Source organism: Paralichthys olivaceus, chromosome 3 (assembly GCF_024713975.1).
Source record: "Paralichthys olivaceus isolate ysfri-2021 chromosome 3, ASM2471397v2, whole genome shotgun sequence".
NCBI lineage: Eukaryota > Metazoa > Chordata > Actinopteri > Pleuronectiformes > Paralichthyidae > Paralichthys > Paralichthys olivaceus.
Window position 1 is genome coordinate 20956535 of NC_091095.1, and position 20296 is coordinate 20976830.

The 20296-nt window shown below is 42.5% G+C and overlaps 1 protein-coding gene across 1 annotated transcript; it reads left to right on the top strand.

Moving 5' to 3' along the window:
- Positions 1-3552: 3552 nt before the first annotated feature.
- LOC138407245 (uncharacterized) lies at positions 3553-8099 on the top strand. The gene is made up of 5 exons (XM_069522466.1): positions 3553-3850; positions 4576-5564; positions 5672-5833; positions 5926-6021; positions 7252-8099. Exons 2-5 carry the CDS (start codon positions 4596-4598, stop codon positions 7561-7563), a joined length of 1539 nt encoding a protein of 512 aa, XP_069378567.1. The 5' UTR covers positions 3553-3850; positions 4576-4595; the 3' UTR covers positions 7564-8099.
- Positions 8100-20296: the final 12197 nt, after the last annotated feature.

Below are 20296 nucleotides of genomic sequence, written 5' to 3' on the forward strand. Positions count from 1 at the left end.
TGTTTCACTTTCTTTATTGATGAAATTTGAACGCAAGAACTTTAACAAATGACATCTCTCCCAATGAGTTTTGGGGCAGACCATCCCTGGGGATGTTTCATAGATTTATATGGATCAAGTGGTCAGAACAAGTGAGTTTTCTTTAAAAAAAAACAACATCTGCTGCTGCAATTAATACTGTAAAATGAGACCAGGATCAACAAAGTGACTGTTAATGAGTTTCTTCAGTTTACTGATGGATTATAAATTCTTAAAAAGCTCCTTGTGGGGTTTGAGGAGGTTGAAGTGACTGGAACTCTTTTTGTCATAATGACGGCCGTGATTCAAAAACCCTCAATCCCTGTTTTATTTAGAACACGGTTGTATTTTTACATCTGCCTCCCCGTCCACACACTGCTGAGGTGTTTGTCAGGCTTAAACCCCGTCTGTCCGAGCCAGTACCTCTCCTTCGCCCCGAGGATGACTCTCCTCAATCCTCTCTGTTTGACATGTTGCTCATCTGATGGATGTTTGCCGTCTGGACAAGGTGGCCCTGCGCTTTCATCAGGCTCTCAGCAGGCAGGCCGATAGGCTGAGGGAGCGGGGCGAGCATCCCATGCCTCCGAGCAGGAGATAAAACAACCGTCCCATGTCACCACGCAGGAGATAAAACAAGGCCCCTCTTCACAGGTCATACATCAACATTATACCATGTGACGCCAGGAAGCAGCAAAGCATGCTGGGTAGATGACACACCTAGGAAGATGGATCTCTCTAATCTGAGGAGTGAAGACATAAATTATCCTGCGACATTTTTAAACGTGTGCGGGGAAATTTAGATTCAATTTAGCTGAGATGTCTCATGTTTACATGTTTGTTTTGAATTATTTCATGTCACACCAGCATGCTCATAAAAAACAATGTGTGTGAATATTTTAACCTTGGTGGAATGCATTACTGTGTGTGTGTGTGCATTTGTGTGAGTGTGTGTGTGTGTGTGTGTCAGACAGCGACATGTCACTACCTCACTATCCTGCTGTATCGGACTGTACAGCCTGACTAGTCCTTATACAGCAGCTTTTCCTGTCACACTCTCCATCGGAGAATTAAAACACATCCTCCTCTTGTGTTTCCTGAGTGCTGCATGGCACTGCAGGGGGCCTATCGCTTTAAAATCGACCAAGGATTTTCACAAGACTTTAACGATGTGTGAAGAGTGACTGTAAAGGTCTCCATCTTTCACATCGGCTACAGGCGCTATTTTTCTTTTCCTCTGTAGATTCTGTGTCTTTCTATGCATTCTCATATCTCGCTCCAGAAAACACATGTGAATGCTACACACACACACACACACACACACACACACACACACACAGTTACAGTGAGAGCGCTGCAGTTTGATCCTCCCCTGAGCGAAGCAGGCGAACACTTGACATCAGAATCTATCTGTCACTCCTCGGTTCCTCCGCACGTTCTCAACCTTTCAAACCCGATTACACTTGATTGTTCTGTTATCCTCACAACATGCCTGAGCCACCTGTCATCCTTCTTGCCACTTCACTGAATATGGTTTTCATCTCTCAGACATGGTTTGGATTTCTCCTCTGAGCCGATGCCGCCTCCCCCTCTTTCCTCGACCGTGAGCTGGAGCACGGTGTTCAACTCTCTGGCATTGGGGGAACTGTTTATTTGGAGAACTGGCCCTCACGCTGTCTCAACAACCTCCCAGTCAAGTGCACCGTGAGCTTTAATTACTGCTGTTCGAAATGAGGCTCCATTAAAATGAATGACCTTCATTAAAGCGGTATTAAGGGACAGATGCCTTCGGTGGAGTGAACACGCAGCGATAGGAGGGGGGAGTGGGAGCACTTGACCAGACGCACAAGTGCTTGTATAAACAGCTCAGCAGGTTTTTCTTTCTATTGCCCTCTTTGAGTGAAGCCCCACTGCGACCGCCATCAAGATTACAACCACCTGGCTGTGTGTCCTGCTCAACCCCCACCCAAAACATTTTAATCATGGATGAAATTCATTTATATGTTGCGATAATTGTGCCTAATTGTTTCTTTGAAGGGGAGAGGCCAGCAGCATCTGGCCTCCACATGGCTCGGTCCATGTGAGGCTGACTTTGTGCCCAGCAGGAAACTGAGGGCCAGATCAGCTCTCTATCGCCCATTTAGCTTGTTCCAGAGTGGCTCAGTCCCACTTGTGCTTCTAAGGTAATGAGGCCGAGCCGGTGACTGAGTCGGACAAGGTACCGAAAAACTCATGTGCCCTCTTGCACATGTATTTCATCTGTGTGTCACAGACGGCGTTGGCCGGACATGTTCTTCTCTTTAGGAATTCAGCTGCTGGGCTTCCACTCTCTGGCTGTACAGTAGATTCCATATGGCTCACAGACGCACTGATAGAATGCATAAACGCACATACCGCACTTTAGTGTGTCTGAGCAGACCAAACACACACTCTTATTTCCCTGCATTACCTTTAATATAAAACCATTTTGCTTCTCATGATTACATACAGTGTTGGTAAACTAAGCGGTGAGCCCTTCATGTGGAAAGTGAGGGTGTGGAGGTAAAGATGGTGGATGTGTAAGTACCATGCCCACACTGTAAAACCTAACAGTACATCTTAATAAATGAAGTAAGTTACAGTAACTTAATTTACAAAAAAAGTTGAGGCCACTGTTTATCAATAATTTAACATAACTCAAAAGTAAATAATTGAAGTAATAACTTAGTTACTTTGAGTGCGATTACATTTTTAGATCATTTTAAGTACTGGTGACATAATTCAATTTGTTTCATTGACTAGTCTTCTTTAAGTTGATTTTATACTATTAAAAAAAATGCAATTCCCATGTGCTGCTATTTTCCTATATCTTTGGATTTTAAATTGTATTTTTGTTCTTGTTTATAAATCATCATATTGTGCATAAGTATGCATCCAGATCATCTTTAATAATCCTCCAAAGTGGAACCTTAGTATGGTTGTTTGTTACATTACGTACAAGCAGGTATTTTTGCAACTTGATTGACAGAAAATGAATTGCCAACTAATATGATACATGATTCATTGTGTAGCATATGTACATTTGAAAGTATAAATGACAATTGTTTCATATATTCAGCTTCTATGAGAATATATTGTTTTATTGTTCCTTGTCTTATAAATCTTTTAATATTTTTGAGTGTTGAAGGATGGGGCAACTACATCACTGTGGGCTGAACTTCTGTTCATGATTTCCAAACGATTTTCCAGCCCAAATCATTGTCATATTTTATAGTCCGGACCATATTTCCTGCGTGTCACGGCTGCCTGGTTCCTAGTATTTCCTCGAATAAAAGCAGGGCTCTATACGCAAGTAAACGTCAAGACTCCACGTTATTACTCCGTGCATCTTCCGCTCCTGCAACAATAAAACCTTGTTAATGTAAATTAATCGATTCAGTCAACAGAAACGCGAGGGTGCTTTTACTCTGAAACGGGCACAGGAAGAATTGATTGCTTTAACCGGAAGACACGGCGCTGAGGTGAAGCGGTTCTCCGGCCAATCCACACCAGTAACATAGACAGCGAGGCCCGGGAGTAAACTGTGTCATATATTTAGAAAAGCTATTTCAGCGTTTACAGGCTCATTCAACTTTATACGCCAACGTCACGTAAGTCTGCTCACAACCGGTAACCTGCCGTTCACCTGCTGTCGCACACGGTACCGAGGGAGGCGTAGGGCGGGACCAGCTCAAACCGGTCAGCACCAAGTTTGCACTCGGACCGGAGTGATGAAAAAGATCGGCGCGAAGAGTTTTTTGCTGGACAAACTTCCCTACTGACCGAGAACCCCGCGACGATACGTCTTCCACGCAAGGTAACGTTGTCTTTTATTGCTGCTTTTCATGCTTTGGTTTTTGAAATATACAAGAAAAATGTCTGACCGCTGAAACTTGCTAAGGAGTTCGGTTAAACGGCGCTAGCTTGAAGCGCGCCCAATCCCGCTTCTGAAAAACATTCAAAAGTTAACGGTCCAACGTCGTGTAGTTTAAATTGGCCGGTGTTGGATTAACATTAGTTTGTGAAAGTGTTCGGTCAAGCTCCAGTTATAGTTCGGGTTCGGTAACGTTAAGGTAATAACTGTTCAACTATTTTAAAAGCACAGAATGAAAGAGAGAATGGTGGTGGAAACATGTTAGCTTGGCATGGTGCTTTCAGGCCCCACCCTGTTAACGGTCATTGTGGAAAAGTGGCAGGTGTGTGAAGACTCAAACCAAACTCAAAGTTTCTGCCGAGACTTTGAGTTCTACTTTCTAAAGTCAGTTGTTTTAAGGAGAGCAAACCATGTGGAAATGTAAATTGTGTGATTTTTCTACTGCCCTACAAATACAGTTATTGAGACATTACAGACTGTATCATGGCCAGTATTCCACAATTTCCCCTTTACCATGCCTGTTTAACAACTGTTTGTGTATACAAAGTTAAATGGAAGAGCAGCAGAAAAGTGTGCAGCCAATTTACAGATCATTGTGGTTGCTCTATTCAGCTAGTAAAAAACAAGGAGCCTTCACCTGAATTAACTATTTGTGTTTTGTGTTGCAGGTCTTCCTAATACAGAGTAAATGGATCCGAATGCTGTCCTCAAAGTAAGGGTCATCCTAGATGATGTCAACGCTGAAAGGCTTATTTTGCCCTCTCGTCCTGAGACTGTAAATGCCCTTATATTGGAGGTGAAAAACAAGTTGAACTTGGCCTATGACTTTCGCCTTCAGTTCCAAGACCCAGAGTTTGACAATGCTCTCTGTAATTTAGTTAACGTAGAGGACCTTCCGTCCAAGGCCACCATTAAGATAGTTAGATTTGTTGATTTAGATCTTAGTTCAACCAGCACAGATGACACAGTGCTCCTGTCTGATAACACAGATTCACCAGAGCGTCTTTGTCGATGGCCAGAGATATTTGTTGTTCCAACATTCTCATATGAGGTGGAGTATGCTCTAAGAGAGGGCAACCTTGCATATGTTCAGGAGGAAAAAACTATCAGGTTGATCAGGGATCAAAAACACAACATATTAGATGTAATGGCTGCTGAAATATATAAACATAAAGCATATCCTAGTACCAAAGAGATAGTCAAAGCTGCTGAGGCTCTGGTGAGCAAACACCCCTGTCTGACAGAAAAGGGTTCCAAAACGGGGTACGAGGGTTGGAAGAACAGTTTGCGCTTCAAAATGGGCAACTACAGGACAAAACTGAGCAAGGCTGGCATAAAGGATGTGGCCGTGAATGCAGGAAAGCGCAGCAGGACCAATCCAGAGGGTGCAGCATCCAGGGAAAACATCAAAAGACCCAAAAGAGGGGAAGTCAACTTCCTTCCTAATTATCCACTGGGAGAAACTAAGGACACATTGGAGACCATGAGGCTTGAGATGGTGGAGCAGTTCAAGAGGACATCAATTGAAAGAGACGCGGTTCTAATCCACCAACTCATGCAGCGTACCTTTGCACTAAGGCGCGAAGAAATTGTGAATTCAGGTCCTCCCATTGCTGAACTAAAAGACAGATGGCCTGCACTCTTTTCTGAACCCCAAGTGAGTAAACAATTCATTGACAAAACACTACTTGACCTGGAAAAATTTGCTTGAATTGTTTAATATAATGTCTATTTGTCTGTCCTATGCTGTTGTTTCCCATGCAGCTCTACACTGAATTCCACAGGATCACCAATCAAAATCTGCCACATTCCTTCTATGCTGCCCTTGACAAGTACACACCACTGCTGCTAAAGCTCTACAGAAAGAAGAAGGCTGGAAGTGTTGCCAAGAAGATGGAAGAGGTTATAATGGCATATAATGATCAGGTAAAATATTTTTTGTGTATTACATAATGTTAAATGTGAACAGGATGCCCCAACATCCATCTATGCATAACCTGTGTATGTTGGTTCAACAGGACAAGAACAACATCACTGCAGCTCGAACGGCAGCCCTGGCCGGCCTACCACTCTACTTAAAGGAGGATTCATCAGAGGTCTTCAAAACTTGCAAGGTATGTTTGCATTCTTTTCCATCTCCACAGCTTTTTCACCAAAACCTCATTATCTACTCACCACTATGCCGATGGAGTGATGGGTGAAGTGTTGGAGTCCAGAAAACACTAGGAGTTTCAGGGGCAAACAGCGTTGCAGCTAAATCCAACACAATTGAAGTAAATAGTGATCAATTCTTCAAATGTAAAAAAAAAAAACTGCAAAAAACCTTAACATACCTCCATACTGTGCGTGTGGTGTCATCCAAGTGTCCATAAGCCTGTACATTCAAATTTGATTTGAAATGGCGTCATTTAATCCATGTTGTTATTCTAAATCTCCACGATATCGTCTTCTGGAACCGTGTTCATGTTTGCACGCACACAAGCTAACAGCCAAAGGGTACACGCAGGGTGCGCTTTAGCATCGCTACTTCCGGAAGCAAACATTTAGGCTACAAAACAAGGTATAAGTGACACCGTCTCGACTTCAATTGAAATGTCCGGGCTTCCGAACACTTGGATGACCCCACAGGAGCATTATGGAGGCATTTTCAGTTTTTGTTCTGTTTGAGTTACTTCAATTGTATTGGATTTGGCTGCAACGCTGTTTACCCCTAAAACTCAAGGTTTTTGTTGGACTCAACTCTTCACCCACCCTGCCATCAGCATAGTGGTGAGTAGATAATGAGTGAAGTTTAACTTAACAATATTATAATATCTATTTCCCAATTTTTCTTTTTCTTTGTTAAGTCATGAAATATATTATGCCAGCCAGTGTATGCAGGAGGAAGGGTCCAGGTAACAGAAATCGTTAAAAATTTGCTTAAAAATCTGATGTCATCAAGTACAGACTAATTTAACAGATTATCTGCTCCCAAGTTTGGGATACAAATTTATAAAATAAGATTTGGCTCCTTACTCATCCCTTCTCATCTCTGTGGATGGTGTATTTTTGTGCTTCTCTAATTCACAAATGTCAAAGTGGTTACATCTTGAAAATGTATCTGTAACTAATGACTTAATCAGCTATTTTGAGCAAAATATAAGCGACAAATGTATACCCAATCCAGAACTCTGCCCTCACTATATGAAGAACTCAAAGGTAATGATCCACCTAAAAAATCTTGCACTCATGGAAGGTATTGGTGCACCACATAGAAGAACTAATGAATTAACCTTTTTCACAGCAATCATGTTATGGTTTGTAAAAGTACACCCAACCACAATGTAAATGTATTCCTTTTTCAGGATGAGTTGGAGGCAACCCAGGAGGGAGCAGTGGCTCTGGTGGCAGTGGTGGATGAAGCGGAGGTGCCTGCAGGAGTTCCCTTTGAAACTCACCATGTGTCGATCGTCCTTGAAGATCAGGTTGTAATGTCTCACAGATCTTGGACTGATTCACTCGTCATTTTGTTTGGACTGATCTATGCTCTACATTTGAGCTATCCTGAGAAGCTGAGTGGCTTCTTTGAGTTCATCCAGGTTGTCCTGTTAAATCTTGATGATGGGAGAAAGCAGCTCAAGCCTAAGTTACAGTCCTTGAGAAATGAGCTGGAGTAGGTTGTCAGTAGCTTTTACTGTTGAATGTCAGCATCGTTTTTTGCTTGCATGCCAAATACTGGTAGCTAATGACATGTATATACAGTAAACTACGGCACCTCTGATTTGTGTGTTAAAATAGGTGCTATTCTTGGTTCGCTTCTGTGGTGTTCTCATTTCTCTTCTTTACCACATGGCAATATGTTTAATTTTTATTTATATGCTTTTTGTATGAGCCTGATTTTCATTGTTATGTCCAGCATATGAATGTAAATGTATACGACATTTAATTCAACAGCTTTATTGTAAAACAATATTGGCACCGAAACCAAGGGTATCCAAATGTTTTCTTTTGTCAGCCACTGACACTTTGGGTGAACTATACCTTTAAACTGTTAACTTGAAATATGCCCTGCTTTATGTTATACAGTTGATCGTTAGTGCATAAGAAAGTGCTAAGTCTGCTTTAGCCTTTAAGGTTGCATATGTGAAAAATCTTCGAATTTCAGCAGCTGGTTGCACTGAGATGTGAACAAAAAATAAATTGCTGAAGCTGAGTCATGTGGGTGTTTTCTTTTTGAGTTAATAGAGCTGAACGGTTTAAGGCAATCAGTTTCATCAAATGAACTGAGTAGCCATAATAAAGTTTTAAGTTATCACAACTACAATGTAATAATTGTCTTAAATGGAAGACAACTAAGTAAATTTAACTTAAGTGGTAACATTTGTAAAAAGGAGGTTAATTTAAGTTAGTTTTACTTAATTCGCTAACATTCTGTCAACACATTGTAAATAATTTTGGGTAAATACTGCATATGAGTATCAAATACTGAATAGAATTAAGTTCAGGTAAGTTATAGGGATTGGCAATATTAACTTTATTTACCCAAGTTGCCTCATCAATAACTATTTGAGTTACTTTTGCTTAAATCAAATCATTGGTAAACCTTAAATTGTTTGAGTTAATCAACTTAAATGGTTCAAGGCAATCGGTTTCAGCAAACGGATTGAGTTGACCTAACTTGTCAGGTTTTACAGTGCAGCTTTAAGGCAGGAGACTGGAATTTACCCATCAATTAAAGTTATTATCCTCAAGATTTCAGTCCTGTTTGTCAGAAATAGAACTGAATAATCAAACAAATGTGTTGTTTTGATAAAAAAAGTCAATCAGAAATAACTTCAACTGTGACCTGACTTCATCCTGCACATGGTGAAAATAGTTTTCCGACAACAGCAGGTCACAATAAGAAGTAGGAGGATGAGGGTCACTGCCGCTCCTTCCTTTTCCATTACCTCATGTAACATTCAAAACACCGCTAATGGGAAATGTCAAAATTACTCTTGTCTTGTTTAGTACACAGATATGTGCTATATCATCCAGCCAATCACTGCTTCACAATAAAAGCCTCCTGGTGTTTCACTAGTTGTGTTTAATGTGAGGTAGAAGCAGGAGAACAAACTGGGTTTGCATCAGCAGCAACTTAATCCAGCTCTGACACATCTGGAGAAAAGGGAACAGTGAGATAAGATTACAGACAGAACAGTGGATTACACTCATGAATAGTTTCCTGTGAGTCTGCTGTGCATCTGACGGCCATTACCAAAAGCAGGAAGAGGAGATTCTGTGACAAAGGAGGGAATCACATCATCAATGACACTGACTAATATCAGTGAACTAGATGTAGCTGAATGCTTGATGACAAGGTGAATTGTTGCAGGAAGAGATGGTGAACTATAGGTTAGTACTAGTCAGCTCTCAGAGTCGCTCTCTAATTTCTGTTGACCTGACTCTCCAGCCCCTCGAAGGTCGGTGCTGTCGCCACACTTTGCCATCGGTCAAAAGTATAAATTAGCATGTCAGCGTTCACCAAGGTTGAATTCTCTGATCGTAAACGTGCCCATTAGAATTAAATGATTTCAGCATGAAATGTTGCTGTTTAAGATCCTGGTTTCGATCAGGTCTTTAAAATGAAAACTATTATATATTATAGTAAACTAACTATATTGTTTATGTAGTTTGAGAAAGGAATTTACATGGAATTTCCTTTGCTGATAATTAATAATGTATCAATAATAAGCAGTTAATATTGAGCAAGGTCACCAACTGCAGCAGAGAACTGTATGGTTGTAACAAGTTTATGCTGAGTCCTGCCTGCTGAAGAGTGGTCACCAACCACTGGTGTAGGAAATCCTTCCTGTTGCTGCTGATGGTCAATTTGACTTGACAGTGTGTTTCTGTAGTAGAGAGAGGGAAAGAGTGTTGTCGTCAGGTTCTTTGCTGTGCCATTTGGTTTCAACCTTTAATAATAAGCAGTGGATGATATGATTTAGTTAGCTGCATTAACTACACATACAGCAATTGTCTGATTGCACACGCAGCCCACTTTCATATGGGATGGGCAGGATGGCTGAGCTGAGATGGCAGGTTATGACGGGGATGTTTTTTGGGTAGTTTTGATGTACAGGAAATGGCATTCTGGACTGTTAATGTTTCGATTTTTGATGAACCATAATCACATTATTTCTCTAACATGACTCACTCTTCCTCTACTCTTCCTAATCATGCCATGATGTTATAGCCATATACTGTATATTCCCTGACCTCAACCATACACAGTCCTCATTGGACACTGGCTCCCAGCACAGTCCTGGGTTTTGTGGATGTTCTTCTCCGGCTCTCAACTTGCAGAGACAAGCTCAGAAATGTGCAGCTCTCCTGTGATTAAAGGATGCAGATATATGACCGAGCGTGTGTCTCTCCCTTTCTCATACACACACACCCCAATGTCGGCCACAAAGCATATGTTGTCAGTGAAACATGCACATGAACCTGAGAGCAATCACTCACGTGTAAACACAACCTTCTCTAAAAGAGTCTAAAGATACAAACACAGGTTGCCGTTGAAGAGATGCTTATTTTTCCCTCTCTCACTCTTTGAGTGATATTCTCATTCACGCTGAGAGCCTGTCAGTCAGTCAACCCCACATCCCCACCCCGTCACTGAGTGTCGTTGATGCTGACATGTCACATCTGGAACCTCTTCTCTACATGTGCTGCATAGACATTTCTCTGCTCGCTTTCCTTTTCCCAAGAGGCCTTGCTTGTGAAGCTCCTGTAATGATGTGAAAAGCAAGACTGAGATTTCCACAACAACAGCTCTGGTCTAACGAATGCATTCTGAAAGCTTCCGTCGCTCCTGATGTTACAGGATAAGTGTGGATAATACAGCAAGATCAAGTTGGTCACAATCTTCCGTCATAAAAGTGTTTCATCCAAATCTCCCAGAAAAAGATGCTTTGTGGCATTTTTGATTAGCATGCGCACTTCTTCTGTAAGCAAATCAAAGTTTGTTGGACAACCACAGTTGTTGGGTTAGCACGCGGCAGCAGAGCCACCTCCAGCCGCTGTTTCCTGTGGAAAATCTATGCTAAGTGCTGCTGTGCTCTTTTACAGGCCAGGGTGTTTCCTTGGCAGGAAGAGAGAATGAAATAATCATTAATATGTCTGAAGGGTAAATGATGTCATGCTCGTTGAATATATGTTGCTGTCAGACCATGTGAGACGTTTGCAGAGAAAAGTGACACTTTGTGCTATAGTGTTTCATGAGCAAATATATGTAACGCATAGTGTAACGTACACTGCACAAAGCAGAGGTGTCCATACACACACACACACACACACACACTCTCACACACTCACAAACACACACGTAGCACAGTCCATTGATGAGGGGTAGGATGATCTGCTTCCAGTTAGGTTACGCGCTGTTCCTGTTCGCCGGGTGTACAAAGAGATGGATCCGATTTCAGGACATGCTTTTAATGAAACTCAAACTGAAACACGTTTCTGATTGGAGAACAAAGACAGAGAATCAAAAGCTGTTGCAGAGGTGACCTGAGCTGAAGCGTGCTCGCAGCTCTAAACACCAGCTCTACCAACTCCAAACAAGGCCCCTCCGAAGCATCTTGTTCCCGAAACAGCACCTGACCAACGTGGCCAGACTTTGTTCTTTTGTTATCTAGAGTTACTATTTGTTTTGAAAGCTATGACATACGGGTAAACTACAACTACAGTTAGTTATGACTTCCAGAGCAGTAAAGAGTGAAAGCTGGGTCTACTGAAAGCATGGGAAGCTTTGAAGATGAGAGACTTTTTAAAAATCTCAAACACATCGTGAAACACTGTGTATACAACTGAAATACTTTCATAGGAAATTGCTGAAATTCAAATTTGAGCACTTTTATTGACCATTCCATAAGTTATGAAGAGGATCATTCTTGTTTTAACTGGATACATACTTTAACAGAATGTCAACTGAGTTTGTCTTTCACACATGAACCGTCACCTGAGCGTTCAGGTGAGAGATGGTGCAGCAGGTCATAGTTTTTGTTTCAAATCCGATGCAGGCCCTTGAAATCTTTGCTGGTGTCTTCTACATGTATAGAAGAAACATAATTGTGTGCACACTTGCTGGCTGTGAATTCTGCAAAACGATCTCCTGCTGTTTTTTCACATGGCTCATTCAGACGTTCTCTGGAGTTTTTAACGGGGCTGGCAGGAGAAACTCTGGAGAAAGAGCCTCTCACAGACGCTCTCATTTGCGTTCTCCCATACAACAATTCTGCTGGATAGTTCAATGCAGGTCTGACAGCAGCTTGTACTAAATCTATGGCTTTAGTCAGCAGGCAGTTAGCTGAGCTAAGAATGGCAAAAGGAGTGGAAACAACAGGAAAATTGCTTCATCCTTTGCACATTAACTCGGCACACTAGACTACTTTGAGAGCACAAATCTCACTCTAATGGTCCGCATCCAGCGGGACCAGGTGGAAGGTCCATTACTCTCCCCACAGAGATTGCTGTGTTTGGTGGTCCGCTGCCCAGAGGTCTCTGAGCTCAACCTGCACCTGTGGCCGCTCGTGTCCAGAGCTGAAAGAAAGAAAACAAATACAGTAAATAACGGCCCCTCTGCTTAATGGTGCTTAAGAGCGGCCTCGCTCATTTGCCACAAAGAAAAGAGGGCTTGGAACGACTTCAAGCAACAATGGCTCCCAGATAGCGCTCAGTGGTGGTGAGCCACCTCCAGCTTGGGTGTGCATGAGTAACCTTGTGATGGTATCAGTTTGAATTGTGTGAGGAGTAGATGAGAGAGCACTGTGGTTCGGTGCAGAGGTTAAATATAAGGGTTGCCCACATTTGCCAGGAGAAACGAGCGGAAAGTCCTACACAAACACCATTGTGCGCTACTGAAGCACAAAGACTGAGGTTAGTGCATCAAAGACTCACTCCAGGACATGGAGGCAAACTGTAAGACCCAACGCAAGCTGAAACCTGAGAATACAGATATGTTCTTTTTACATTCATGATATCATTTTTTTTTATTTCGACAAAAGAAAATCATTTATTATCTTTTCAATGCAGACATTTCTGTAGTTAGCACTATTTTTCTGTATCTGCAGATAAAAACAATATTCTCTGTGCTGCTTTTCTGGATTTTCATTGAAGTGAACAGAAGCCAGATTTCACCACCTCTTCTCCCTGTTTGGCTCTGTGGACAAGGTTTTATTTATAACAAGGGTGTAATTTATAAGAATCTGGAGGCCCTGACTACTCCATAACCCGGGTCAGACTCAGTCATTCTTCAGCGTGACAGGGCTGGGCTCCTGGAGTTATGGGATCAAGGCTGATGTCTCACAGAGCACCGCTCGGGGGAACAGGTATCTGCACTTCCTTATTTTATCATCTCTCCAACAAGTGAGCACGGACACGCTGCCCTATAAATCATTTGCTTCTGATGACAGCCCAGAGCTAGGGAGGCAGAGCATTGTCTGATGTTGCACATATGTGTCTTTTCTTTTTTTTTACTTCTAAGAAATGTAGCATTACAGGCTTCACGTCCTCTGTGAGTGAACTATACCTGCAGTGTGATGACTAATTGGATAATCACTTCCTATTTTCTTACAGACCTGAGATCTGCTACACGTGAGGTCCACCATTACTCTGTATTGTACATTGGGCCACATTTCATCTACAACCAGCTCACATATGACATACGATGTTCTGTTTTTCTAATAAACTAGTGCAGTGCCTATTCTAAACCAGTCTGTTTACAATGTTCTGTTCTCTTGTCCTGTGTTGATGCTCCAGAGCTTGTTCAGAATTAGTCCTTGTCATTAGTGAGTCCTCCAACAGTTCTACGATATACTGTCACATTTAATTTGTGTGCTGGATGTTGTGTGCAGAGCTTTTTCTAAACAGTCTATGATGCAGAGTGAATTCGGAAAACTAAGTGTTCATCCTACCTGGTTTATTTCATAGTTTGGATCTGCTTTATTACTGTTCACTTGTGTGGTTTATATGTAAGTTAGAATGATGTACTGAGCTGGTGAGCTTATTTTTTCATCCATTGCATGCCGGCTATTTCAGAGGTCTGTTAAACAATCGATTTACGTTGTTCTTTCATGCTTAAGCCAACTTGCAACTGCACCCGTCACACCTTTGAATGTCTGTGTCAGTCTGATGTGGTGAAATAAAAATAATCAAATCAAAACTGACTGCTACAGAGCACTGGTCACCTGTTTATTAAATTGTCATTAATATTAATATTTAATTTATCACATGATCAGATTGCACAGAACTGGGCATTGCACTTTCTCGGGCCATTTACAATAGATCAGTGTGGAGTCGATTAGATGAATGGTTTGTGAGGTATTCCACACACACAGACAGATGTTTGTGCAAGTACTAGGTAGATGCAATGTGTGCATATTGCATGTGTTTATAAAAGCTACTGAATGCTTTTATTGCACACAGCAGTGAAACCAAATGTGTGTGGGAGTGAACCAGCCTTCCTTTATACAACAGATCCATGACCTTGGGTCTCCATCCTACCTCCGTGAGCGAGAGTGAGTGAACACACAAACACCTATTTTTTTAAGTGTATGTATATATTGTGTGGGCTGTGTGTGTGTGTATGTGTGTGTGTGTGTGTGTGTGTGTGTGAGGGGGAGACAGATATGGTCACGGTCAACAAGACATGAACAACAGATTCATTACATTTGTTTGACCAATAACTTCCTGTGGAAGATAGATGTGTTTTGGTGTGGGCAGCTGTTCACTCTGACAACAGTCACTCCACTCACATGATGCTCCTGTATGGTGGGAGGAAATTATCATTCAGTGCACGAGTGTGTGTGTGTGTGTGTGTGTGTGTTTGTGTGTGTGTGTGTGTGTGTGTGTGAGTGTGTGTGTGTGTGTGTGTGTGTCTGTGTGTGTGGTCTGGGTTAACAAGTTCAGCGTGGCTAATTCACAGGACCCAGACAGGAATCCTGGTCCCACCTCACACTTTTCAGAAGGAACTACAGACACTGGAGGCCTTTCTCTGTGAAGTTAACGTCCTTGTGTGTGTTTGACTCTCCATGTGTGTGTGCGTGCGTGCGTTTGCTGTGAGACTGTTCATTGGACCGAAACCTAAATCAGCACATGAAAGGTGTGTATCTCAGTGTTGCTTCTCCGGCGGCTCTGACAGGAAACAGACCCTCGCTGTGGTATTTGGTTTCTCCAAACTCACCCAGGACTCAATTTCAAACATGGTGCAAAATTCAAAACAGAAATGTAGCATGAGTGGGGACAATGAGACCAATGTTATGTCACTGGTTAGATTTAATTCCACAGATTGCTCACTTCTGTTCCACATATAACAATTTTGTGCAATTAAATATGAAAATATTTCTAATGTGTTGGAATGAGCTTTTTCTCCAAACCAGCTCTGTTTAACAGTTTTGCTTCCCTCTGCTTGAGTCTCTTGAATGTACTTCACCCTGTTTCTCCAGCACGGCAGGAGTGTGTAGTTATTTGTGTTGTGCGTAACACAGGTCTCCCAGAACGAAGTAGATAAGGGGGGGGCTGAGACAATAACAGCACCCGGAGGGGGAGGATGAACAACGGTCTGACTGGAGACAAAAGAGAGGAATTATGGCGCATCTTTCGTCACATTTGTACAAATGTTTTGGCTAGAGCGGTAGAGTCTTCTCTGTCATCACTAATCACCTAACAATAAATCTCTGAGCAGGGGTGAGAGAGAAGCAGACAGTCGAGCGTGGCTGCAGGAGAGGCAGCCTCTTACACACTGTCCTCAAACATTCAATAAAGAGAATGGCATGAATTTGGTTTCTGGCAGCTCATCACAGACATTCTCTCTGTTGCGGGTCACATTGAACCGTGGCAAAGGTTGTAATCTTATTGGATTTTCTGTTGTATGTTTTCTGCCAAGTTGAATTTCTGCTTCCACGGCTGAACCCGAGCACGGCGTCAGCATCGTTTCTTTTGACCCTGCGGTTCATTTTGTTAGATTGCACGTTGTAAAAGGCCGACCTCATCTGACTTGTTATTTGCTCTTCATCTACAATGCAGAGCCACATGAAGACACATCTAAACACTGTATAAGGTGAGGACAGCAATGTAGTTCCTAATGAGACTGAGGAGTGATAGCGCACAGAAACAATGTGCTGACAGAACTGACCAACACCACAGCTCCTGAGGTGGACGACACACTGACTGATGTCTTTAACGCTCTCAGAGTGAGACTCTATGTCCTGTAACTTGCTGCAGGGCTTTTCATCTCCTGTCTTTCTTCACAGTTGGAAAAAACATTCTTGTTTATTGGAATTAGCAGATACACTTGGCGCAGGCTGAGCCACTCTTACAGGATACAACCTCCCAAAGAGGACAAAACTGGGAAAAGGAGACAATTCTCCATCATTCTTCTGTAGCGTTTCCTGGCCTGTTCTTAGCCTCTGTACATTGTCGAGCTTTCATCCTTCTCATGAGTCTGTGTCCGAGGGACCATTGTGCTCTGGTGCCTCAAATGTGGTTCTGTTTCCTGAAGACAGTTTAAATCAATATACACCGATCAGCCACAACAGAAAAACAATGACAGGTAAAGAAAATAACATGGATGATCTCTTTACATCGGCACCTGTCAGCTGGTGGGATATATTAGGCAACAAGTCAGCAGTCGCTTTTTGTAGTTGTGGGTGCCTGAGCGTTGTTTATGTGGAGGAAGACCAAGGTGCATTATGGGAAGAATGCGAGCTGAGGCAGGCAGTGTGATGCTTTTGGCAACGTTCTGCTGGGAAACAATGAGTCCTGGCATGTGGATGTTACTTAAGTTGTTTTCAGTTATTTTCAGGAGAATTCCTGAAATGCAAATTTTCACTCCAATATATAACAGAAAATAATTGAGCTGTAAAGCAACAATGAGCTCAAGCCCCCAGTAACAACCTGCCTCTGTCCAAGTTCCATAAACTATAGCTGCTTTCAAACGTGCTCTGAACTGCGAATAATCTCCCAAAATGATCTAGTGAGGCGCTATGTGAGAATGCATAGACGCTGGTATTATGTGCTATAAACAAAAAGACGAGATCCCCACAACAGAAGTTATTCACTATGTCCTCCCTCCTTCTACTCAGGCACCACCACTACACTCGACACTACAGAGACTTCCCTGTTGTTGTGAACGCATTTGACCCGGACAATCTCCTGCTGTGTTCCTCATGTGAAAAGTAAACATGCAGCCAGACCAAATAGTCCAAACTCTCTCTAGAGTTGATTTCTGAACTTTTGACACACGCCAACATATCTAAACATTGTTGCAGAGCAAGTACCCTTTCATGGCTGTGGTACTGCCTGATAGCACTGGCCTCTTGATGCACCCTGTCTCACAGCAGGCACGGTTCCATGGTTTAAGGAACATGACAAATCAAGGAGTTGACTTGGTCCTTAAATGCCACAGATCTCAGTCTGATCGAGCATCAGTGGGATGTGCTTGAAAAAAAGAAAAACAACTCTTGCAGGACAGGAATGGATCTGATGCTAAAATCTCGGTGCCTGATATCACAGGTCTTCTTCAGATGTCATGTGGAGTCTCAACAGCTGAGAGCTGCTTTGGCGGCAGCAGGGGGAAGATATCAAGTATATGGTTTTAATGTTGTGGTTGATGGTTGATTCTACTGTGATTTTACAGGCTCTCTTCACATGGGAAAGACAATTAAATTTAGAAAGACAAGGGTTCAGAATGCTAAAAGGTGAATTCTAAGTTTGAGTTGTGATGTAATTATTCAAATTAGAATTGACTGAACATCACAAAGACAAATATAATATATATACATATATATATATATGACATATAAAGTTCAATAGTAACTGTGTTAACTCTTTTTGGTCTTCACCAACTCTTGTTGGAATATTCAGGCTTGATGTTCACTCAGTCACTTACTGTTTGTCTGCTGTTTGATGCTGTGGAGGTTTCGCACAGTTACAACACTGATGAGAAAAGTAAGACTGAACCAAAACAGTCAATTTGTTGGATAGTAAAATCGAAACAATGAGCTTAAAGACACTAAACTGCTCCGTACAACTGAAGGAATCTGTGAAGTTGTGTGATCATTGCCCATGGGTTTCCTCATTGTATGAGAAACTGTTTCCACATACCGTACTCAATACACAGATTCTAAGCATCTAAGATTTTTTTTCATCAACATCTATTTATTATTCTCTGGGGAAATTGGTATTTAAACATTCGACATGTCCATTCCTTCCACCAAATTCTGTGGAAATCAGTTCCATAGTTTTTGTGTAATCCTGCTGGCAACCAAACCTACAGGTACAAAAACGTAACTGCCTCGGTGGAGGTAATACATTCTAAAATTGTGCATATCATGATTAAGTCAAAAGAAATTCAATGAAGCCAATACCAGAGTTTTCTTGCTTAAATTTAAAACAAAGCTGTTGATGGTGAGGCAAAAGAGGAAAGTCAAAGGGCAAAAGAATGATTAAACCCAACCAGGCTGAGGAAAACTGAAGAGTTGGGTGATAACTCGGTGTGAATTCATCAATCTGAGCGAACACGTGACACATTTATTAATTCTTTTATCATTAAAATTCAGATAATAGCACAAAGACAAATCCAAATCCGATTTTTTTAATCGTATGACTGATGGAAACTGTATCTGTGTATAAATAAAGGTGCTGTGTGGGGGATGGGATGTGCTGTGTGCAGTATAATGATAGTTCCTCTCCTAATTTCCTCCTAATGAACTAATTCCTGTCCACCTGACCTGATACATCACTCTCTTGCCTGGAGTGATGTCTGATGATTAAATTAGAACCATCTTGTCAGTCAGAAATAGCAGACAGGAATGATGTGAGAATGGTGTGTGTGTGTGTGTGTGTTTCTTGAGACCAGCCAGTTTGTGGTTTAAGCCCTGTGGCTCAAGCATTTGACCTTTCGTTGGTTTTCAGTGTCAAGGATCTTTAGGTACTCAAGTTCCACAGTCTGTTTCCATGGAAATGTGGCTTTGAGGGAATGTCCATCACTGACCCAGAATACCCAAACACACCCTGCCTGCTCGTATTAAATTATTCTGGATGGCACTGCTCCCTGCCTGCACGCATTCCTCATTACTGTGCACAAGGGAAGTGGACGGAAAGGCTACCTGTTGCCACAGCAACGTTCCCCAAACACAGAGGTCAGACAAGTGTGCCTGTGTCATTCCTAACGTGACAGCGGTTTGCCATAAATCCGGGCAGGGGTGGTAATGATACTCCTGTAAAGTGGGCGTGGCTGGCGTTCGGCTCTGTGGACGCTCGCCGGGGCCCAGTTTGGCCACAATCACAATCGGGGAGGCAACACAGGAAACTGGGGCTTCCAGTAAAAACATGTAATTAGAAACACATTGACTGGGAGCTTTGGCATGATACACCCAGTAGGAATTAAGGGAGAGATGCATGCAGGCAGGGATACACATGGGAAAAAATTGATTGAAGTGGAGAATACAAGATCCTTGGGTCACTGGGAAAATCATATGAGAAAATCAAATGTTGTGAGATGAAAACGGAAAAGCAGAGATATGGATGGTGAGAGAAGGGACACTTTGTCACAGACTCATGAGAGTAGAGCGACAATGAAAAGCAGGGACATCTCCGCACCCAGGCTGACCTGTCAGCTGGTTTAGGACAGACAAGACATGTGGTTGACAATTATTTTCCACTGCTGGAAATCCCTACAACTACTACTGTTTACATGATGCAATATAAATGCCCCTGTATCTGAGAGTGCGTCAGTATGGCTCAGAGGCCTCACCACTAAAGAGCAGGCGGCGGGAGGCACAAGCTCAGAGGGCAGTGTGGGCCTCAGCAGGGCCTGGTGGCCGGTGCCACGCCCTGCACGGCCACGCAGTGAACCCGACGCCAGAGGGAGAGCGGGATAACCCGGTCACTGCTAACCATGCATCTTGGGACGCCTGACATCAGCTGACAGGAGCGCGGAGACATCGTGCAGTTGTTGATTTCTACGCCTAGAGCGATGAAGCCAAAACGTAATCCAACATGAATCCCAGAAATTAGTTAATTGTTTAAAAAAACAGCACAAGCTCAAAGACGTGAAGAAAGACATACTGTAGTAGTTATGTGTTTTCAGGAAGCCAAAGCCACACATGGCAAGATTTATCGGGTTCGAAAAGCAGCCTGTTTGACAAACGTCTCAGAACGACGCTGAGAACGACTTGCAGCTCTCCCACTTCTCTCCACCGCTAGTGAAACTCTCACAGAACAGAATCCTGACATGCCAGAGTCTCTGCAGGGGATGGACGTGAGAAAGCGTCGCCGCATCCACAGAGAGAAACCATCAGAGGCGCTCTTTAGTGTGCGGCTTCACAGATCAGAGATCAGGCAAATGGTGGCTGTGGCCTCAAGAAG